The sequence below is a fragment of the Tiliqua scincoides genome, chromosome 3 (genome assembly GCF_035046505.1).
Source record: "Tiliqua scincoides isolate rTilSci1 chromosome 3, rTilSci1.hap2, whole genome shotgun sequence".
Classification (NCBI taxonomy): domain Eukaryota; kingdom Metazoa; phylum Chordata; class Lepidosauria; order Squamata; family Scincidae; genus Tiliqua; species Tiliqua scincoides.
Genome location: NC_089823.1, coordinates 133,307,522 through 133,331,700, shown reverse-complemented (window position 1 = coordinate 133,331,700; position 24,179 = coordinate 133,307,522). Strand labels below are relative to the sequence as shown.

The 24,179-nt window shown below is 42.4% G+C and overlaps 1 protein-coding gene across 1 annotated transcript in view; it reads right to left on the bottom strand.

Moving 5' to 3' along the window:
• ANXA7 (annexin A7) overlaps nucleotides 1-22,764 on the bottom strand; it is a 31,723-nt gene extending 8,959 nt beyond the window's left edge. The window contains exons 1-9 of the mRNA XM_066620409.1: nucleotides 22,580-22,764; nucleotides 17,118-17,172; nucleotides 6,984-7,203; nucleotides 5,857-5,946; nucleotides 4,748-4,791; nucleotides 3,791-3,893; nucleotides 3,133-3,227; nucleotides 2,082-2,195; nucleotides 259-429 (exon numbers count right to left, since the gene is read on the bottom strand). Coding sequence (XP_066476506.1) covers nucleotides 259-429; nucleotides 2,082-2,195; nucleotides 3,133-3,227; nucleotides 3,791-3,893; nucleotides 4,748-4,791; nucleotides 5,857-5,946; nucleotides 6,984-7,203; nucleotides 17,118-17,171 — 891 coding nt within the window. The 5' untranslated portion in view covers nucleotide 17,172; nucleotides 22,580-22,764. The remainder of the gene's footprint in view (nucleotides 1-258; nucleotides 430-2,081; nucleotides 2,196-3,132; nucleotides 3,228-3,790; nucleotides 3,894-4,747; nucleotides 4,792-5,856; nucleotides 5,947-6,983; nucleotides 7,204-17,117; nucleotides 17,173-22,579) is intronic.
• Between the last annotated feature and the right edge of the window lie 1,415 nt (nucleotides 22,765-24,179).

Below are 24,179 nucleotides of genomic sequence, written 5' to 3'. Positions count from 1 at the left end.
ATCACACCTCCATACACTTATTTAAAAAAAACACAAAACCTGCCATTTCAAAAATTGTATTGCTCATATACATACAGCTGCCATATGGATCAATGACACATCAATGTAAGAGAGGTCCAGCCTCAAGTCCAATGGCAGCTTTGAATGCTCCTGAACCCATTTCAGGGAATTATGCCAATTGTCCAAACGTTTCAGAATTCAAAAATTTGATTATTAAACATAAATAAGATTATGATGAAAGGTGGTTATTCATCTCACCTGACACATCGATACAAGTAACCTTTCAAAATGTCCGGATGTATCTGCCCGAATATCATGCTCAATGTCTCTTCCAAATTCAGAATTGTAGCATCTGACAATTTCTCGAATCTCCTGGTTTGTCCTTGTGCAAAGAATCTCAATCAGCACACTTTCCTGTGTGCCTGCACCCTGGAAGAATGAAACAGTACATGCACTACAACCGGCTGGAAAGAAAGCGGCACATAAAAAAGTAGAGATGCTACTGTACCATACACTGTGATCTATGTCATATACTTTACATTATAGATCAGGGGTGCCCAAACCCCGGCCCTGGGGCCACATGTGGCCCTCGAGGCCTCTCAATGTGGCCCTCAGGGAGCCCCCAGTCTCTAATGAGCCTCTGGCCCTCCGGAGATTTGTTGGAGTCCGCACTGGCCTAACGCAACTGCTCTCAGCATGAGGGTGACTGTTTGACTTCTCATATGAGCTGTAGGACGAAGCCTTCCTCCATTGCTTCCTGTTTCACATCTGTGATGCTTCAGCAGCAGCAAAGGAAAGGCAGCCTTGCTTTGTGCAAGGTCTTTTATCGGCCTTGAGCTATTTCAAGACCTTCACTCGTTCATATAAGTTCATCTTTAATATATTCATTTATGTAAACTTATGCAAATTTATTCAAATTTTAAATGTAAATTAATTCTTTTTTTCCCTGACCCCCGACACAGTGTCAGAGAGATGATGTGGCCCTCCTGCCAAAAAGTTTGGACACCCCTGTTATAGATGATGATCACAGGTTCTCTCTGTCTCTTGCATCTATTGATAGAGATGTAAGCAAGTATTCCATCATGGTTAAGATAGGCAAGAATGACTGAACAAACCAGGAGAAAGCTAAGCAAACAGTTTGTGGTGGCTTGATTCTTCGTGGTTAGAACCCAGGGATCTATCCTATGATACACTCTTCCCCACAGAAGTCCATAATTGCTATTCCCTTATGTTGGAAAGACAACTGCAACTGGAAACAGTTTTGTGGCAAAGACAAAGTCAGTCCATCAACCTTCATAGTGGTTGGCCTGATCCTGACTGACAGGAATCCCATAGAGTCATGCACGCTTTCCCCAGAGTCAGTGCACTAAACGTATCTTCCCTCCTGTACTGACTTCAAGGTACAGTTATGCACATGAAGAGGTGAAGCTCTGCAGACATAGGCTGGCTCACTTTTCAAAATGGCTCCCAGCAAATGTGAGGAGAGAAAAAGACAACTGAACTTGCCATGATTTGTCATTCTGTCTTAATGATAGGAAAGCATTCAGGACTAAGAGCACAGGACTAACCTACCCTGGCTGCCCTCATTGGATAAGAATGACTGACACATTTATTTGTTTAGTCGCCTCTAGCCACCGGGTAGATGGGACTCATCAGCCTGGGAAGGCAGCTCATCTGAGAGAAGGAAAACTCTGATCCCAAACCTCCACTGCCTTGTGGCTACATCCAGTTATGGAAAAGGCTTCAGGAGTCAACCTCGAGGCAAAATCTGGAGCCGGAGTCCCTGACGCAGTTCATGGCTGAACACAGTCACGTTCTGGCAACTCCTGCGACGCCGCTGGAACCAACCGTATTGGCCTCTGCCTTTCCATTGGACCATTTCAGCGACGTGGAGAGGGGGGATTTGCTGCATGGGTAACAGCCTATCCTCCATACCTACTTTACCCAGGCTTCGCACACTGGAGAGGACACTCTGTTCCAGAACCACTATTCAGAGCACGATACCATAGTCTTCCGAGACTGAAGGATGCCAACAACAACACATATATTTATTTATTGACCAATTAAATAAAATTATGTACCTTCATTGCATGCCGTAAACTCCAGGCATCGTAATAGGTAGTTGGCAGGAACAATGCTAGGATCAGCTCTTCCATATTTCCGCTTAGCTCCGACTTCAGGTCTTTAATTAAATCCTGTCCAGTTACAAATGAAGTATGAGCAAGACAAACATTCACATGTGCATCATGATTAGCCTACACCTAGGGCTCAGAGTCTAGGAACCAGTCATTCCATTTACTAAAACCTTCTGAAACATGTTTCCAAAACAGAAAATGAAGGACGCTGTCACGATGCATCAGTTATTTCAAGACTTTTGTTCTCTGAAGCTTGGAGATCAGGACCAAGACTGGGCATTTTTAAATTGTGGAATTCAATGCAGTCATTTGCAGCACCAAAATAGGGTTTCTAAAAAAAAAAAAACTTGCTCCATCTTATATACCACTGAATAAATACTAGCACCTGTTCATGTTAACCAGGCTAATGATCTTTTAAGTCAAAAGTTCATTTGGCCTCTACCATTCACCATATGAGAAAGGAGCTCAAAGTGTATCTTGTTTGAAAGGAGAGACTCTGCTTGAAGAAAGCCTCTCATCCTCAGTGAATTCTGATCCTGAGCATACAATCCTCACCATACATTATACCAATAAAGCCCAGTGACAGGCCTCATTTACTCCTAGTCTTCTTGAAAATAGGTGCATGGCGGAGCTGGAGTGTGACTATGCAACGTATAATTGTGTCCTACATGTATATTTATCAACTTTCATTCTGATGTCTCAACTTTCAAGGGAAAATATCCAGTTGTGGTGTTTTTACAATATTAGCCATCCCCTATAAACAAGCACAAGAGAATCAAGCTGGGGATCATCCTAAAAATACAGAACTGTGCCCTGAACAGGTACACCCAATTTCATTCCACTCTCTCAACGTAAAGCAAAGCTAACATACTATAAACATGTTGGCAAACAAGTAAATTGCCAAACGGAAGCTAAACCACAGAGCTCACCATTTGGCCAAGCGAATGCACACATTGCTGCTGCTTTCCAATGGTTAAAAAAATGCCAGCAAACATACCTTTCCATACATAGTCTTGAAAGCAGTCTTAATTTGTTGTCTCTGAGCACTGGAGCGGTTGGCCACAACATCAATGATTGCCTGTTCATCCGTTCCTAGGAAGTAAAAAGATATATGGTCAGATCTCCTCTTCAGTGTACTCCCATATCAAAGCTAACAACACTCCCTTTATCCTACACCCACAAACATCAGGGGCATAAAATCAGGCTTCCTATCTAAGAATCTGCCATAACACCTCTTCACAGTACAAATTCAATCTCCAAGGAGATTCTTGCCAAATCTCACATTGAGGTAGGTTTCATGCCCTAGAGTTCTCTATCCCTTGCCAATGCTATTATTCTCTTCTCTACCCCTGTAAGGGCCCAGCTACTTCCCTCCATCTCCCTGCCCTTCTCCATCACTCAACATTTTGCAAGCAACATCAGAAGACTTGAAGCAGAAAAGATAGATTAACATTACAAAAATGCTTCAAATGATTAATTCAGATCACAGGCAAAGAGATCGATTTACCCCAAGGTATGCTGAAGCTACAGTGTGTTTGCCAGTATTAAAAATACCCTGTGAGGCATATATGGAATGAAGAAGCATAAAATGACAGGCAAGTTCAAGTGGGATAGCTATGAATACTGTATAAACCAGAACATACAATGTCTCTTACCAAACCCCTTCATAGCCTTGCGAAGAATTTCTGCATCTCTCCCCGCATCAAAGTTAGCAGCTGGCCTAATTGTACCTTGTGTACTTTGAGTCATTGCTGCAGGCTGGGAATGACAAATCAGTGAGTTACTGTATAACTTGCTTCACATGAAGCGCTTGATTTAATCTTAACACCAAAATCTTGAAAATATATTAATAAATTAATAATGTATTAATAAATACATAAAATAAATAAAAAATTAATGAAATCGTCCTTGATTTCAACACAAAAGGAAGTCAGAATGCACTTCATCACCAAAGACTGAAATAGCTCAGTGACATTCAGGCAGGGCCAGTACTATCATTAGGGTGTATGCACAAGCAGTTAGCCTTGCCTAGGGCACAAGACAGTCTGGTATTGGCCTTGCATACACATTTTTGTTCTTCCTCATGTCTTCTTATGCAGCCACTCTTATACGCATTGGTGCCTACAACAGCTGGAAATCTCTGGAAAGCTTAAAATTCTATGAAGCTGAAGCCTCTTCTGTCCTTGTCAGCACAAACCAGCTTCTGATGGCCAAGTACATGGGGGGGGGGGTCACCACTAACTCCTCAAGGACTAACAGAAGGAGTTTAAAAACAGATTTGAAGGTCATTGTTTGGCTTGTACTGAATACAATAATCAGCCTCAGTTATGCAGTGTACTTTATACAGGCATGCCCCCATATCCACAGGGGTTCTGTTCCGGAAGCCCCCACAGTTAAATGAAATCACGGATATGGACAAACACCTACCCCACACCATCTGGAGACGAGGGAAGCTCTGCTCCCCTCATCTCTATAGGGTCCTCTGAGCCCAGCAGCTTCCCTGAGCCTTAAAAGGCATTAAAGGCATTTCACAGAGGAAACCGGATGTGACTATTTTTCACCCAAACAAAAATGGCATTATTCATTTTATAATAGGAAAATGCATGACATACCTGTGGTGGTATAGGGGTAGAAATCTGTCCACCAGGATAACCGGCTTAAGATAGAAAAATAAAATTAGTGGTAAGATTTTCATAGCTCACATTGTGTATCCATAGTAGGCTGCAAATCCTGCCATTAATACAAGTACTGTTCTTCATTAAAACGTCTCTCAAGTAAATCAGTATTATTGAGTGTGAAATGTGCAAAACTTTTCAACTTAAAGGGGTCTGAAGATTTCCCGAGTATTATAAAACCCTCCAAAATATGCCACCTTCTATCTCACTGCATTCTTGCTGCTTCTTTTCTGTCTCTCTCCTGCTTTCAGAAGCATCAGTTCACTAACCTTTAATTCTCTGGACCTCTCCAACCTACTAAACCTCCCAGGCCAAAAAGTATACATTACACAATATAAGGCCTGGTGTACAATTAGCACTAGAGACCTCTGAGCCTTGACCAGGTGTTCAGAAGCATTGGCAGGGTCTCACCTACTCCCTCTACCTCACACCAATTTCCTTCCTCCCAGTTAGTGTTAATTATGGTTCCACATTATATCTGCATAGGTACTAAGTGGCTTAACAATAAAACCCAGCTGCAGCATCTGTGCAATTGCTTCTGATATTATTAAGGAGCAACAGTGAACTCGCTGCCCAATTGGGACTATGTGGAGATGCCATTTCCCTGAACTAATGCCTTAACATGGGAGCTGCACATCAGCCTGTTTCATCAGCACGCTGATTAATATTTAATCTCTAGAAAGCAAGATTTGCTGATAGAAGCAAACACTAATCAGCTGAACTGATCCTATCTTTTGCAATATAGCTCTGGAACAAAGTCATGATTAGTATCTAGCACAGTCATTTTCAACCACTGTGCCGTGGCACATTGGTGCATCACGAGTGGTCCACAGATGTCCCACAGGAATTTGGGGGGAAGGTCATTTATTAGTCGGGTCACTGGGGGATGTGAGCCCCCTGCCAACAGCATGGTGTGCCTTGTCAGTTGCCAAAAACCTGATGGTGTGGCTTGACAATTTTAGTGCCTTGTCAGTGTGCCCCGAGATTAAAAAAAAGGTTGGAAATCGCTGACTTAGCACAATACAATAGCCAATCAGAATGTATACCTGGAATTTGTACTGGTCCTCCATAACTTTGGGATGGAGGCTGAGGATAGCCAAAGCTGGACCCATTAGAGGGAGCCCCAAACCCAGCACCTGAAATAAATAAAAGTTTGTAAAACTAATGCAACAGTAGTCCAAATATTTTAATTCACAAAATACAAAAAGCTTTCCTTAATACATCAATTTAAATAGCTAAAAACACTCTGCTAATTTCATAATACACAATACATCATGTAATATAATATAATTGCAAGCAAGGTAGATTGACTGGTAATAAAGAAAACAATTAAATTTAAATGATTTAATTCTTTAAATCTATTATTTAGATATCTCCTAAATAGAAATCTATACTAATCGATTGCTCTAACCATAAAAACATATTGATTCAATACTCCTTCATCCAAATAGAATGAAGGCTTTATTCCTCACTGTTGCACTGTTTACATTTGTTACATATTTAATTTTTTTACTCAAAGAGAGTTATTCAGAATACTCCCAAACACCTGTGAAAACAGAATGGGCAGCCCAACACTAACCAGCGCCAGCAAGGCCCAAGCGGCTCATGCCATATCCTGTACTAGTTAGACTTGACGCAACTATGGAATGTGACTACATTTAGGGAAATGTTACAGATCAATACTTTTAACAATGTATATGCTTTTTAACAGTGATAACCCATGGGGCTTTCTCCTGGCCCTGCAAAGGGCCCCGATTGCAGCCTTTGGGCAGTTCAGGGAATTTTCTTTAAACAGGTCAGCAATTGCTTGGGAGGGTTAAGGGGTGGGTTCTTTATTTTAAATAAAATATTATAATTTTTCCAGCTTGATGATGCCATTTCCAGTCATGTCATCACTTCCAGGTTGATCCCAACAGATTGTCATTCTAAAAAGTGGATCCCAGTGCTAAAAAGTTTGAGAACCACTGCTCTAAAGGACCAGACACTCAAAGAGAGTTGAAGGGAAAGAAAACTTAGGCGGAAGAGCTTTGGATTTTAGCCACACCCCAAGATGCTCTGACCTTTCTAAAGAGTTGGGCAACGACAACAGCAAAGCCACATTTCCTTCATTGTCTATGGTTCATGACACAGGCACTCAACTACAGCAGAAATAAATAATAGATTGGAACATTACCTCCAGGGTAAGCTGGCATCCCGCCAGGTTGAGGAGCTCCAGGATACCCACCAGGTGCAGGTGGATACCCACCAGGTGGAGGATACCCTGCTGCCCCTGGGAATCCACCAGTTGGTGGAGCAGCAGGATATGCACCCCCTCCCATAGGAGGGAAGCCTCCAGGCACAGCGGGATAAGTATATTGACCAGCAGGCGGATAGGCAGATTCTTGTCCTGTAGGCTGAACACAAGCAACAAATCAAGTGTTAGTGCATTTAAGAAAGACATCCTAGATTAAACTCTGGATCCAAGCCAGTATCCTCTGTATTCCACAAGGTAGTGGAATCCCAACTATGTAATGTTCAACAGCTTCCCTTTAAATGAAAGGGAAGGACTAAAAAGCAGTTTACACCCTTAATAATTTTATACATTTAACACTTCAAGACTTATTGATTTGCACCTACATAGTTACTCAAAAAGAACATTAGGAAGCTATGTACACTATATCACTATACACAGGCTAGCATTCTTACCTGGCCTGCAAGCATAGCATTGTGTACTAAAAGTCACTCTTTCATCAGTGCTTGGATTTCTCAGGATAATAAAGCTCAGTTGAGATCACAATTAAATATTGATCTCTCATACTTTCTATCCCACAGATGGAATCTCCAAGATGGTTCACAATCATTACAGAAAAGCAATACAGAAAACATATAGCAATAAAAACAGGCAGCCTAAAACCAGTTCAAAGGAGTAAAAAGCAGGCAGATCCAGGGCCCAAAAGTAAAAGCACAGCAGAAGAGATTAGTCTTCAAACACAGATGCTGGAAAGTCAATGATTATGCCAAGTTACCCAAGGCATTTCAAAGCCTAAACACAGCCCTAGAGGAAAACCTGTGCAGTGACACGCAGACAGTGTAGGCAGAGCCTCACCCGACCCAGCAAGTAAAAATAAAAGGACCCAAGAAGAAAAAAAAATACCTTTTGCCTTTCCCAAGCTGCTTCTCTCTGCTGCAGCACACAGTCCATAAAGCAACACACACACACACACACACAGAGGGAACAAGGAGAGCTGCCAATCAGTTCAATTGCTATGGTGGCTTTGCAAGGGAGGAAACAAACAGGGATGCTTATGCAACCAGGGAGAGCTACCTCCATTTGCCCAATTATTAGAAAGGAAGGAAGGGAGACCACTTGTGTCATCAGTCTCTGGGGAGGCATAAGGCAGAGTTGCCTCCAGCAGACTGGGCTATATTCATAGCTACGTACCCAACAAAAGTAGGACTAGCCAATCAAAAAATAGCAGAACACCTGAATCAGCAAGCTCTGGGGAGGCAGCTGGAAGAATTGCTTCTCTTAATAAAAAAAACCCCATGAAAAAGCAGGGAGGAGTCTTCGCGGGGAGGAGTCTAACCAGTTCTGTAAACCACCATGAACAGTCATTTTCTAGTAGCTTCAGGAGGCCTGTGCTGCACTCTCCCCAGCTCCAGGTGGGGGAAGAAGAGGTGAGTTAAAAAAAAAAAAGAATTATTGGGGGAGGGAAGAGTGTTGTTGCAGAGACTGAGCTTAAGGGCGGGAGTGGGAAAGTGATTGTTGTTGCCTCCCCTGGCCTGGATCTCACTACATGTCACTGGTCCTGTGCCCCTACCAACTGTGAAACACAGATCAGAGCCTCCACCTAACTGAGTGATCAAGCAGGATCATGTGGGGAGATGAACATTTGCTTTCTTACTAATCAGCACCATTTCTTCTTTGTGCGCATTAAGTCTCTGCTTGTTCATCCACATCTAGTCATATCTGGAAGGTCCAGAACCACTATAAACTGCATCTTCCAAACCCATTCTGGCTAGGCAGCCCCAAAGAGGAACAAAGTTGCTAAGAGGTCCAGCATATACTCCCCCTAGCCAGATCCCAGTATGGGAAAACTGCCAGGGCAATCAAGATGGCCTCCATACTGAATCCCAGTTGGAAACCAGAATGAAAAGGCTCTACATCAGTGCTTCCCAAACTCACTTGGTCCACAATGCCCTCATCGAGCTCTAAACCCAGACATAAGCAGTAATAACTGTGCTAATGTCAGCACCACTTACTTCCAGGTTGCGCCAAAAAATCCTTGAAAAATAATATTAAAAGATGAAGAGAGGGCGCGTGGGCCCTTCTGTAGCTCTGCAGAGAGCCCAACCCACTACTCCAGACCTCCATGAGGTGATTCACACTGGTAAGCAGTTCAGCATGCCTGCATTCCCTGACACCCCTGGAAATGCATCATGATGCCACTTTGGGAAGCCCTGCGCTACATAATCAGTATTATCCAGGAAAACCTAGTGTTGGGTCCCTGTCACATATTCAAGAGACTTGTCCCAAAATAGTACATTAGACACATAACAGTTCAAAGCTGCAGAATCCTGGAAAGTTCTACCACTATAACCATGGCATTCTTCAGGACAGCCAATACAGGTGGGGCCTTGGTATCCGCAAGGGAACCGTTCTCAAACCTCCCCCACAAATACAGAAATCTGTGGTTTCGGCCCCTTTAAAGCTCCTTTAAAGCCTCCAGTGATGTTTCAGAGGGCTTTCTGAAGCCCAAAGAGGCTGCTTGCATCTGCCCACCCCTCTTCAGCCTTCAGAATGGTCTAAAAGGCTGAAAAAAATGTTACTTCCAGTTTCCGGAGGGAAACTGGGTGTAGCATTTTTTCTGGCACTTTTTGCCATGCAGAGGCTGCAGGCAAACGCTCATGGCCTCTGCAGGCTTCAGAAAGCCCTCCAGAGACAACTATAGCACAGCTCTAGTCACCTTCAGAGGGTTCAGGTGGGGCCATGTCTGGCTCCAGGAGACCCATATTGAGCCACATCCACAGATATAAAATCTGTGGATAAACAGGCTCCACCTGTACTCTTACCTTTCCTTAAAGAATTTACTACTTGTTCAATCCAAGCATCTATTTCATTCCACTTTTGAGTTTATCACTTCAAGCTCCCCAGAAAATCAGGGAGCTGAATGGGCTCTTAGAAGTGGAAGAGGGCATGGAGGAGCAATAGTAGCAAGATCCCAAGTCATTTCCCATTTTAGAGAATGAATGAAGCTTCAACATGCACACTATGAAATTTCCCCAGAGCTGTTACTTGTCCACTTGGACACCTACCAGGTAGTGATCTTTCCATAACAAAAAGGAACCATATTGGATCCCCCACTCCCAGATCACCATCCTGATTAATCCAAAACAACTTATCCCAAGACCTCTTTCCCCAGACAGCCACTCTTTTTTAGCAGGATTCTCATACATTAACAAGATGAGGGGTTCAAGCACTGTGTAGATGTCATGCACCAGTTCTGAAACTGAAATGCACCTTTTTTTGTTCCATTTGTAATTTGTTCTGGCAACAGCCAACTAATCAAATGTGAAGAATCTATTTAGCCAACATTCACGTAACAACTATGGCAAATACAATTTTTAGTTGCTGGTATGCTACCAACAGATTAGCTCCAACTGGAATTCACTGGAGGAATTAGATGTCACAACTCACCTCCCACCTTATCATAAACTGTTCACTTCAGGGGAAGGCAATCGGTCCCACCCTTTCCTGGGGTTGTGCCTGGAGATTTCCTTCCTACATATCACATTAGGCAATAGCTGGAAAGGGCTCAGAACAGACCACCTCCAATCAAAGAATACTTTTAATGCAGCAACAGCCGCCTTCAGTCATTTGCAGGTCTTTGCTACAGGCACAACAGCATCAGGAAAATGGGTCCTGTTTTAAATGGCCTCTGTAGAGCTAAGAAATACTTAAACTTCATCTCTGAAGCAAAGTTGAGTGTGGTTGTACACATTTGTTTTTTTAATAATTGGTAGATTACTGGAAACAGTTCTGATCTAAGGCATACAGGTTGGCCCTCCTTATCCTTGGGTTCAGCCCTGGGGATTTGACTCACCAAGGGTGCCATCCCACAGCTAGAGGGCTTTAAGAGACCTCCTGGATGCGACCAAAAGTGCCTTCCAGTCACACCTGGGAGGCCTTCTAAGGTGCAAGAAGGTCATGCACGGCCTCCCCGAGGCTTCTGATAGGCACTTCTGGTTTGACAAAAACTGAAAGCGCCTATCAGAAGCCTCCCAGAAGCCTTCTGAGTCACGAAGAGGCCATGAGGTGGCACAACCGAAAAGCATTTCTGCTCACATCCTGAGGTCCTCTGAGAGTCCCCTATAGATCTCAATATTCACGGGTTTGTTATATGTGAGGGTCCAGGAACAGATCCCACATGGATCTGCTGCCTTGGGTGCCCTTTGGGGAGAAAGGCAGAATATAAATCGAATGAATGAATTAATGAATTAATGAATACCGAGGGTCAACCTGTAAACAGAAAGATGTAAAAACCTGATATACAAAGGCATACATATTAAATGCTACAAAAACCTACAACATGTCCCCACTTTTCCCTTCTTCCTTTGCAAACCATTTAGCCTGATGAAGAATCTCAAAGAATTCAAAAGTTTGCTGTTATTTGCTGTTGACCAAGTTTGGATATCTTGTTGCCTCTTGGTTTGTCCTAAGAAACATTATTCTACTCTGGATTAAAAACTAATTCTGTGGAGGGGGAGGGGCCTGAGGTGGCTGAGTAGTCGTGTTTTTCTGAGCTCCTGGAAAGCTCTTGGAAAGCATGCTATTTCTTCCCAAAATCATGGGTCTGATGAGATCCGAAGATCAGTGGTCAGGAGAGGCCTCAATCCTACAGATGGTGTACGGTTTCGGAGAAGAAGGGTCCAGCCAGGGACTGCTTTTTTTCCAAGGGAATTCAGCCATCAGTGCCAGTGATGGTGAGGATTCAATGTTGAAATTAAGCCGAAGGCTCCAAGCAGGGAAGGAAGTTGAAAGAAGCAAGTGAGTGTTGTTCTGTTGTGTGTGTCCGTTGTGTGTGTGTGGAGTTGAAAGAAGCAAGCGAGTGTTGTTCCATTGTGTGTGTCTGGCATTAATTGACTAATTGACTGCCTGATTAAGCTTTTGCCGTAGAGAAGGAGAAGGGGCAGGCTTTCCCCCTCCTGGGAGAAGAGGAAGGAGGGAGAGGCTTTCTCTGCTTATTCGTTTGTTGATGTGAGAAGAAGCTTTGGAGGAGACCTGCCCTGCTTGTCATGGAAATATGAGTGCATAACTCTATAAATCTAAAACTTGTTGGATTACAAATTAACCGCATTGGAATACAATTATTGTTGTGTTCAGTTTCGTTTTCCTGTGGAGAGCTGGTGGAGTGCCTGTGGACAGCGCAGGCTGGAGACCTGAATTTTTTTTGTTTTGCAAAAGTGGTTGATTGTTTACATTCGTTTGATTATCTGGAAAGGAATGTGGTTGACATAGAAACAGATATAAATAACAGAAATAAGAACATTATGGACATCTAGTGGACTAAAAAGGACACTACAAGGACAAGAACAGGACTTGACAAGTGAAGTAAGAAGAAAGAAGATATAAGAAGGAAGAAAAAGGATGACAGGAAAAGGAGGGAAAGTTAGGAGCTCTCCTGTCCCGGAGTCCAGCTTGGGAAAACTAACATAAGAGGAATCGAAAGGGAAAGAATGGAAGCAGGCAATACAAGACAATATAGAGAAATTAGTGGCAATGGGACAGCAACAAACAAATCAATATCTGTGGGTTCAAGCTAGTTTGGATGCGTTAACTACACAACTAGATGATCTTAGTGTGCAACTCAAAGATGTTATATCCGAATCACATGAGAAAAAACAAAGGATTATGGAAAAAGTACTGGAAATAGGAAAGCAACAAGCAAATCGATATTTACAAATCCAAATTAGCCTGGAAACCTTAATTCAACAGACAAATGAGTCAAATACGCAACAAACAGGAGAGGATCAACAAAAGAGCAAAGAAATGGAAGATAAACCGAAAACACTGGAGAAAGGACAAAACAACAAATTGGAAGAGACAATGTTAATGGAGATAGCTTGGAAGATAAAGACTCAAAAGTCACCAGACCAGAAAGGAGAAGAAATACTTTGACTGATGCAGATTGGATTGATCAAGTGAAGGAAGAAGAAATACTTCAACCAACAGACATAGATTAGAATGATCAAGTGAAGGAGATGATTCATCAAGATGTTGATTTATCAAGAAGAGCAAGTGCATTAAATCGTGATCTGTTAAGAGAAATTCATCTGAAATTTATTAGAAAAAAGATGGAAAGTTAAAGTCTAGAGAAGAGATTTGGCAGACCTGTGGATATCTAGGTTGGAGACAAGTGAGTAGATAAAAAGAAAGACAGTAATGTACTAATTTTGTATGTTAGAAATTAAAGCTTATTAGATGTCAATGAGAATTTATATAAGTTTTACAGATGATATGTAATATGTATAAAATGTTTAGTTAGCTTGATATTAATAGATGTTAGAATTTTAGAGGATAATTTTAATGAGTTAGAATTAATTTTAGGTGATAATTTTTGGATGTTTACGTATATGTTTATGCATTTAGTCATGGGGATATATTAATTTTAGATGTTATAGATATTAAAAGTTGCTAGAATTTAGTATGTTAGATATTGGATTATGATTTTAATTGTTGTGAGGATTTTATATACTAGATACTGGAAAGACACGAAGATCCCAATGAAAGAAATTAATAGAGAAAATAATGACCGTGGCAGAAATGGACAGATTTTTAGAGAGCTTGGATCAACAGAGAAACAGATATAGATTGAATAATGAAAATTATTTTATGCTTGGTTGAAAAGAAAGTTGTAGAAGTATAAGATAGGGTATTTAGACGAATGTATTATATATATGATATATGATATGATAGATAAATGATAAATGATATTAAGAGGCTAATGTAGAAGAAGAAATGGATTAGGAAATACGTAATGATTTATTAGTTATACTGAGGTATGATGTCTTGTACCCTCTAATACTGTGTTTATATATTGTATGTATTGTATTATGTGTTATGTGTGTTTGTTATTTTTGTTTTTGGAAAAATTAAAAAAAATTTAAAAAACTAATCCTGTGCACACTTTCAGAGAAAGAAGAATCAATGAAATGTTACTATTTTTTTTTTTTTTTTACAAACTACAACATGTGCATAATTTTGAGGGGGGGTACTCTGCATCACTGAACCCTTTCACCTTTTAGAGGAAAGTTCCCTTCACCAGTATTTAAGCTCTAAAGAAAAAGGCAATTGTATTTGGCTAGTACTGTTGATAGAGTAAGAATGCTTTTAACACTGCCCATAAGAAAGGGATAGATAACATACTCAGAGCCCAATCCTATGGTCCGCAGTGCGCCTCCGCGGTGCAAACCACAGTCGCAAACGTGCCATAAGGTGCGTTTGCGGAGCTTACTGCCGGGCTCCGTGACCACCAGGCTGCAGAATGGGGGCGTTCCCTGGGGCATGGGGGAAGCGTTCCGGGGAGAGGGGAGGCATTCCCAGGGGCAGGGAAGAGGCGGGTCCGCGGAGCGACCAAACACTTCGTCGCCACTAAAGTGAGTAGTCCCATTGTGGAACTACTTCCCTTACTCAGGGGAAGGGGACAAACGTCCCCTTACCCGAGGAGCCTCCCGCGGTAGTGCAAGAGGCTCGGGATCCGGTGGGAGCCCTTTGTGGAGCCGCCCGGTCCCACAGCTCCGGGCAGCTCAGGATTGGGCTGGCCGAGGAGAGGATGGCATCAGTTATAAAAGGTGAAAATATTGGAGAGTCCATCTTCTGATTTTTTTCCTGAATTGTGGACAAGAGTTAATCCCCAAGGGGGACACACAAATAGTATAAAGTTAGGTAACAATAACTAAAATAGGGCTTGCTAGGCAACTGAAGTCACAAAACAGTTCTAATTAAAGTGGTTTATTAAATTATGAAATATAAAGCTAGTGAACTGAATTACTTATAAGGGGTACTAAAATGACACTGTTAACAAGTTATAAACCTTGGGTAAACGTAACTCTACAAGGATGAACCATCATTCTTAACATTTAAGTACGCACAAACTAAACAATTTTCTTTAAACATTGTACGTTATTACACATTCTGACTAATCTTGCATTTTAAATGCACATAATCTATTTGAATTATTTTTATTTAATTTCCTTTTAATGGATTGGTTGCAATTTAGCCTCTAGAATGATGCTCTCACTTAGTTCTGCTTGGTTTCTTTCATCTGTCAAATAGAGAGGGGCACAGCTACTTTCAGGCAACTAAAAATAGTTTGAACAAAATTGTCCCCGTATCTAGAGAGGATTCTTGAAAGACAACAAATCAACAGCACCAGACAAATTTGGGCTGCGTCTTTGGAAACATTTTCATATCAAATTTCCAAGGTGGACTAAAGACTGCACACCAGAAAAGGTCCAAGAAAATCTTTCCACAAAATAGGTTTGCTTTCAAATATACAGATATACACCAGTTCTAAATATTTGTCAGCTGGAAAGGCAATCTCCACGAGTGGATGCATAAACGTGAAGCTGAGGGCAGAAGAGCATGAATGTACTTCATCTGAAAGAGCTTATCACAGATTAAGCAGCTGCCAGATCAAGGGACTGCAGCAATATATTCACACTGCACTTCAACCAACATGCACATTCTCTTCCTATATATAGACCAAACATAACATAGCCAGCATCTCCGATATTTGAAACCACTTTTGAATCCAAACTCTGTAACTCAGTAAGATATATCTACTCATGAAAAAAGGTACAGGGCTATCAGAAAATACAGAGGAAATTCAAAAGCAAGTTATAAACACAAGGTGATATGCCAGCCCACTCTCCTTAGGCTGTCAGCGGGTTCCCAAACTGCACTGCAGTGCCCTGGGTGCACTGCACACACTGCAGGGTATTTTCTCATATGTTCCAGTTGTGTGTTTCTAAGATAGCAATGGAACTGTAGGTGTGCCATGAAAGAATCACTCTGATACAAAAGGTGCTGTGAACAGAGGAAGTTTGGGAACCGCTGCTGTAATTAAAAAAAGTAATTCCATTAGACAATGATCTAAAAATGTCATAGTGTTGCCTTATTCAAAAAGTTGCATTTCTCTCCATAATTGCATGTTCTATTCACTAATGCTTAAGCACCAGGACAATACTGCAAAGTCTACACAGAACATTCCTTGGGAGAAATCTGTGATCAAGGAACATTATGAAATATGGGATAGTTCATGTTCTATCTAGACAGAAACCACCTTAAACTGTCAGTAGGAGTGGGCTATTGCCCTCTTCTGAATGGGGTTTGCATTCCTCTGAAGAGCAGGTCCACAGCACAGGAGTTCTCCTGAATGCACAGCTGCTCTTGCATATCCAAGTGGTGGCTCTGGCAAGGGGAGTCTTCATTCAGCTTTGGTTGATCTGACAGCTGCAACCATGCCTGAATCACTCAGACACGGTCATGGTGACTCACGTCTTAGTGACGTCTAGATTAGGTTACGGCAACGTGCTCTACATGAGACTGCCTTTGAACTCTCCGGATAATGCAATGGGCAGAATCTGGCTGCCCACACAGTTGCATGTTCAACTCCACTGGACTGATGTTTTGGTGGCTACACAGGCTGCCAGTTCATTTCCAGGCACAATTCAAGGTGTTCGTTTTGACTTTTAAGATCCTTTACAGCTCAGGAACATGGCATTTGAGAGACAGCCCTTATAATCCAGCTCTCTGAGGTAATCAGAGGGAGCCCTTTGAACCATGCCACTGATGGAGGTGAGGGTATTGGCAGTGAGGAATAGGGCCTTCTCAGTGGTGGTGCACCAACTGAGGAACTTCCTTCACTTGGAACTAAAAACTACTCCTTCCTTGGACACCTTTCAGCAGGACCTTAAAACCTTTTTGTTCAGGATGGTTTTCAATGGCTGACATGATGGAGTAACATTTTACTCAAATATAATTTTTAATTTATTTTATGCAATCCATTGGGATTTTTGTCTGTATTTTGTTTTTAATGTTTTATTATTGTTATATGTTTTTAAATCTTATAAGCTGCCCTGAGCAAGCTTACCAGGAGAAAGGCAGGGCAGAAATTCTTCAAATAATTAAATAAAATAAGAGCCATTGACAGCCTTTCTAGCTACTTAGCTCCACCTTAGCTACCATTTTGTTGGTCATGCGAGTGTGCAACAAAGAGACAGGACCTGGAAACTGACTTTCATAAAAAAGACAATTAATACTTACAGGATAACCAGGAAAAGTTGGGTAGCCTGAAGGAGGATATCCTGGGTACGACATTCTATTAAAAAGAAAGAAAAAGAATTTCAGAATATCTGCCAAGCATAAACAGGTTTCTCAAATAGGTGCTACATTTCCTAGAACAGGGGTCTCTAAACTTTTAGGCCATAGGGCCACATCAAATATCTGGCATGATGTTGAGGGCCAGAAAAATAAATATATTTTAAATACAGAATTTAAATAAATACATTAGAAAGCCTCAAAAACCCTAAGGCCCTCAAACAGCCCAAAAACGGCACTTCTGGTTCTTCAGGAAAACCAGGACGTGATTTTTTAGGCCTTTAGAAGGCATTCTGAGGGGAGGCGTATGGCCTCCCCAGCCCTCAGAACACCCTCCGGACGCAACTGGAACACAGCTCTGATCACATTTTGTTGAGCAGCCAGAGGCTTGCAGGGGGGCAGAGGCTTGCCACAGGCCAGATATAGGTTTGTCACGGGCCACATCTGGCCCCCGGGGTCAAGGTTTGGAGATCTGTCCTAGAAGTACATAACAATGCAACAGGGAAGGGCATATGGGTGAAAGCTTCCTGAAAAGGTCAGTCAGCTGCAACATTAACCACAGTACCAGAGATCTTGGTGGAAAATACATGTTCAAGATCAAACGTGACCAACAATAAGATAAGAGGCAATTGTAATTAAAGTCCTTAAAAAGGTGTTGATCATCCCAATTCCTTTGCACTCACTGGCCAAAACACAAGGCGGCAGGAATAAGTTTCCTGCTGAGCAATTGAGCTGAATATTATAGGCACTCCCCCCCATAACACCATTCTTAAAAATGGGACCTTGAAGATCAATGAGGTGGTCAGGCCTCCAGAGGTCCTACTATGGTCCTGATATTCTCTGTTTTCCCAGAGATATGAACTTATTGCAAAGTATGCTTTACTCCAGATTAGTCAGCTGCGTTTTCATATTACACTGAGTCACAAACCTTTGCATGCTTCAGAGTATCCTGAAACCAAATGGAAGACCACACCCTTCCTGAATTATATAACCAAGTAGAAAACAGATTAAGTCCATTCATAAACTGGAAAGCTTAAATGGCTTTTTGAGAAACATTATAAAGATAAAAAGCTTCCCAGAAAATTTAAAAGGCTCTATTTATGTTAAATGAGTAGTTATGCAAATAAGTTTACAAACACTTACTCTCCTCTGAGAACCAACACAATACTTTGAAAACACTACTTAGTGTACACATGAAGATTTTCCTAAATTCATGAGAAATTCCCTTAAGGCAAGCATACCCTATCTGCCATTTTGTTTCTCTGAAAACTTCTTCCAATACAAGACTGAGAAATCTATTACTAGAATCACTTTTCTTGCAACACTGCAGGCCAGCGGATGTTGCTTCCCACCAGCTTGAAGTTCTTGGGAATTTCCAAACCTAAATAGGATTACACACTGAAACTGCACAAAGTTCTAAGTCCCACAGTTTTAACAGAGTGAGTACTAATTTTACCCAATGTGATGTTTTGCCCTGTCTGACCACAGGTTGCCCCAAGGAACACAGAAATGAAAGTTAGATAAGGAAGCTCTCTTATTCAGAATCTTGAAATATGAATGACATGCAGCTATGATCACATAAGCACCAATCCATTCACCCAGGTCAAGTGGTCCATACCCCCTGCAGAGGGTCCCCAGCTCATCACAAGAAAACCCTTCCATCTCCTATATCACACTGAGTTTGAGAGTAAGTAGCCTGCTGCAAAAGGTTTTCAATTGAGCTTGGAAGGAGGCTCAGGGTGACAATAAACTTAGCCTACTCAAAAGCACAGTATAGTATGAGACACACCTGGGTTTGCTGGCAAATACAGAGAACCGATAGAGAAAGGTCAGAGGTAACCACAAATAAAGGCTGCTCTGTAGGCAATATACAACGGATCCCCACCCTGGATTACTCCTTAAACTGGTCCTGGAAGTATCCCCCACTGATACTGTGAAGTTCACATTTGGGAAGCAGGAACTTTGTGAAACTTTGTGCAAGAGAAAGTATGCAAGAACACATTGTATTTTGCTTCTGCTTCAAGTGAGGAGTACTACAGCTAGCAATTATGCTGCTAGTCCCATGCTTCACATGTGACCCTACTCCATTTCCTCTTATTATTTAAATTGAGAATGCTAATTACTTCAGCCACAAGTATCACTGCAGGGTTCCACACACCAACCCAAAGTTTCATTCATTAGTTGTTTATTCATTAACAGATTCTCTTAGCACTTTCTGTGCTTCCCAAGCCTTCAGCTTCCCCTAGCAATAAAATAAAAGTTGATTTTGAAAACTGTGATTGAAAACAAATGTGGGTGATTTCTGATGTGACTGAATTTTTAAAATATTCTCAAACCAACGCCTGGTTATCAGAACTTATCTAGAGAAGCCATGTATCTTCACATTTCAGAAGGGAGGAAATTTTTACATTGGCCTCTCACTGGATAATTTTTAACAAAGCACAAAACCTTTACATATTCTCCAACTCCTTTTATGAATCAAAGAGTGAACAGTTCACTACTGCATGATGTTTACTCAGAAGTAAGCCTGACTGAACACAATATTAGTTTGTGTGGATTTAGTGCATTATCTTTTTCTTTTCTTTTTTTAGTAAGGAGGGGGCTATAAAAGAAGATTAGTGTGCAAAGAAAACTCACCAGAGATAGCACAAGAAAACCAGGTTTTGAAGTAGAGCACTAAAAGAAAACCACCACAAGCAAACTCGATTTTTTTAAAAAGTGACTTGCCACTTTACCAAAGGAAAACTTGCACTTGAAACAGGATGTGGAAAAAAAGGAACCATCAAATAACTACCCTATTCTATATCAGAAATTAAGAATGAGAAGTACAGATAGATATTATCTGTTTCACAATACACTACAGAGCGATGGTGGAATAATAGGCCCTTTCAAATTATCAAAATTTACAGTGCAAGAATAGTTGTCTAAATTATTTTCATTGACAAATGACTTAGTCCAATTGCCATTATTATTAATAAGAATATTATTATAAATGAATATGTACCACTTTTCAACAAAAAATAGTTCACTAAGCAGCTTACAGAGAAATTTAAATACAGGCATGTGCCACTTCACCAAGGGACTCTCCTATCCCCACTGTTATGTGATTAGGTCATTAAGTGAACATTCAGTCCAATCTAGTGCCTTTGTTATGTAAACAGACACTCCCTGCCAGACACTAGCTGCCTGCACAGGCTACTGGAGATATTGCCTCTTCTTTGCATTAAGAACCTCTTTATTTTGCAAACAGACACTCTTCTGCAGGCTATGTGAGTTGCAATTGCCATATATGTGGTCCGTTGTTAATTGAATGGTTATTAAACAGCACATGCCTATAACTAAATTGTTCCCTGTCCCAAAAGAGCTCACAATGTGAAAAGATGCAGAAGAGCTCCAGCAAACAGCCACTAGAAAAGACACTGTGCTAGGGTGAATAGGGATAGTTATTTCTCCATTTTGCTATATAATGTACTTGCTGTATTTCTTTACCTTTCTGTATGTTTAATTTAGTGATGATTACTGCAGAAAAAGAATATTCTAGTACAGTGAATGCACACTTCTTACGTGGCCCAATAATACATAATAGCTGCATCGTGTCCTGAGTTTTCAAAGGGTTTCACAAACGCTATCTTGTAGTAATATTAATAACAATCCTTAAAGTAAGTAGTATTATATTACCCTTTATGGGGGGGGGGAGCAGGTAAGAAGAAGAGTTTTGCTAGATCATCTAGAACAGGGGCGTCAAACTCATTTCATACTGAGGGCCACATAGCATTCATGATGCCTGCTGAGGGCCGGAAGTGATGTCATTAGGCAAAAAATGATGTCATTAAACAGGTCATAACCAAAAATAAATACTTTTTTCTCATTTAGGAACTCATTAGCTGCAAATAACAAAAGAGAAAATATATGAATCTTGATCATATTTCAAGATATGGGAGAGCCCAATTTTCATGTGGGCTGCCCTTTCAGCAATAACACCTCAGCACTACTCAGCAGGTGAAAACCTAAGGGCTGTATAAAAAGCTTCTGTGGGCTGTATCCGGTTCCCAGGCCTTATGTTTGATGCTCCTGATCTAGAAAGTTCATAACAGAGACAAGATTCAAATGATGGACTTCCAGATTCATTACTTAGTTACTACTCTATACCACACTAGCTCTGAAGATAATATTTTTCAGGAGAGAGGGTACAGGAAAGTTAGATATTGGATTTTCCTAAATATTGAAACTATTGTGTTTCTTTGTTGCTAGGGAAAAAAAACACCTTTACAATGTGGCAGCTAATCCTCATTCATCTTGAACATGCTCAAACATGAACACACAAAAATTTCTCTAGCACGTCTTTTTCAGTACTGCTCAGAGACTAGTTGTCCCATAACACATTTTAGCTGTTTCTTTACTGTGCTATTATCAGAAAGTGATTCAGCTGGGAAGATTTTCCTATGTGCAACCACCAACCCATACAGCGCTGGCCTAGTCATTGAGGCTGAATAGCAACAGCCTGAATTGGACAAGGCGCACTGAAGCAGTGATCATCACACAGGCCCTGCAGAAGTTTAAGGGGTGCCCGCCTCACATGTGGAAATGTCTGGGTGGGGGGAGCACAGGCTACCATCTGCCCTTTTGGACAAGGTGCACTGAGGCAATTCAGCAGGTGATCATCACACATGCCCTGCAGAAGTTTAAGGGGTGCCCACCTCATATGTGGAAGTATAATGTATACTGGGGGAGCACAGGCCACCACCTGCCCTTTTGGACAAGGTGCACTGAGACAGTTCAGCAGGTGATCTCTCTCTCTCTCTCTCTCTCTCACTCACACTCACACACACACACACCCTGCAGAGCCTCCTTATCTCTATCTGTATCCCTGGGCGTAGGCTCTGTTGCAGGCGGGAGAAAGTCAACAAGTGCAGAAGGTTCGACATGGAGATGAGAGGAGAGTGTGTTCTCCTGACAACTGACTGTGCTGCTATTACCAGGGCTGCTTATTAGAGAACTAAACCCCTGAGGGAGGGAACATTCCAGTTCACCTGGAGCAGCCCCACACACTGCCCAGAACCCCTGTGGCGGGCCTGGAAGGCACTAATCACGGGCTGCAGTCAGTGCCTGCCCTGCAGCGAGCCAGTAGGTGGTGCGGGACTGGAGGGCGCTTGGGTTACTCTGGAGTAACACAGAGGAAAGAGGCGACACTGGGCGACCTGCCGAGCAAGGGAGGGCAACTGCTGGCCCCTCCAGCCAAGGAAGGGGGCTGCAGAGGCGCTGTGCGTGGGGCAGACTCTGGACTTGCTGCCAAGCAGGTGGGGGGTGGAAAGGAAAGGGAGAGTGCCAGGTCTCTGCCCCCTGCAAGGGCAGCAGCCAGGGCCGTCGCTGCTCCTCCCCTCCACGCCCCCCCTTCCCCCCCAGCTCACCTGCTGCAAGACCAGCAACTCACACTCGCAACCAGGCAGCAAAATGGAGACGTCGAGCGGGCAAGGCGAGGCCAGCGAACCACAGCAGCGCTCCCGTCCCGCCCCTTCCCTGGGGCTGAGGCCGGGAATGCTTCCGCCTTTTCGGGGCTGGGCCCCCGCCCTGTGCTTGGGGAGAGCAGCGCGGAGCTTCCCGTAACTCGCCTCCCTGCTCCTCGCAGCGCGGAGGTTACATCATCCTGCGACTCGGGCTCTGGTTCACACGTCCCTCGAGGAGCGCCTGCCCTGCAGCAAGCCACGACACGCACGTCTGAATGAGCCAGCGGCCAGCATCTCACGCCACCAGGGACATACACGTGTCTGTCTCGCAGCTCTGGCAACAATTGGCCAGGGGAGACTGTTCCAGATCACATAGCCACCTGTCGTGGAAAAGCCAGGACTGGCCTGGCACCTGAGGCATCATGCCAAATGCTGCCCCCCTTGCCTGGGGCTGTGCCAGCCTGCGCTCCTCTAACACTGTAGCCTACCATTCTCCTCTCCCCCACACTTTCATCTTACCCCCCCTTTCCCAATCCAGGGACTGGGAAGAGGAGGAACCATGGAATGGATGGTAGTGACACCCCATGCCAGTTTGCTACCTGAGGCAACAGCTTCAGTTGGCCGCACAGATGGCCCTGGCCTGGGTAAAGCTGATCATGGCCCTCCCCCCATAGCCATGCCCCCTTAATTCCTTAACAAAAATCAACTCAAGATTTCCCCATTAGCTATTTCTTCTGCCAGTTATTGTTACTTTGAAACATACTTGTAGAGCAGGTTGCAATATGGAATTTCAAAAGATACCAAAGGAGTATAAAAGATTTATTGGAGTGCTAGGCTGTGCATGTTTACTCAGAAATAAGTCCCATTGTATTAGGTAGGACTTACTCCCAGGTAAATTTGCATAGGATTGTAGCCTTAGGCTAGCCACACTTTCTGGAGAGTAAACCCCATTGAACAAAATAGGACCTACTTCTGAGTAGACCTGGTTAGGATTGTGCCCTTAATGTAACATGAGCCCCATATCCTCTCTCAAGAAAAACAAGAGCCCCTTAGACATTAATATATTCCCCTAGATACATTTCTCAATTTACCTCCCACTGAGCCTGATGCTTCTTCCCAACTATAGTTCCTTGCATAAGGTTTCAACAACAGCAGGAGTGCTCCTGCATAGTAGGATAGTACAACTCCTACTGTAAAAATCATTGAGCTCCTACTCTGTCCTGAGTACATGGACAAGTGAACCACCACACCTCATTTCTACTTTTCAGAATCACAAGAATCCAACTCACATACTATATACCAGAAGTCACAATGAAAGGTATAGTAGCAGTATGGCAAAAAGAAAAGAAAAAGTTAAAGCCCCTCTCCCTTTAACTGCTGTATTAAATGATATACTGCAAGTGGATATGTATACACAGGTTCAATAATAGTTTCATAGTCTGGACATGTGACTTAAGAGCTAATGCCGGGACATGTTTAGGCAGCACTGTTGGACACACGCAGTGATTGGGGCATGTGCTGTCAAAAGGCAACCAAGTTAAAGATTAAGCAAGTTTAATTTAGA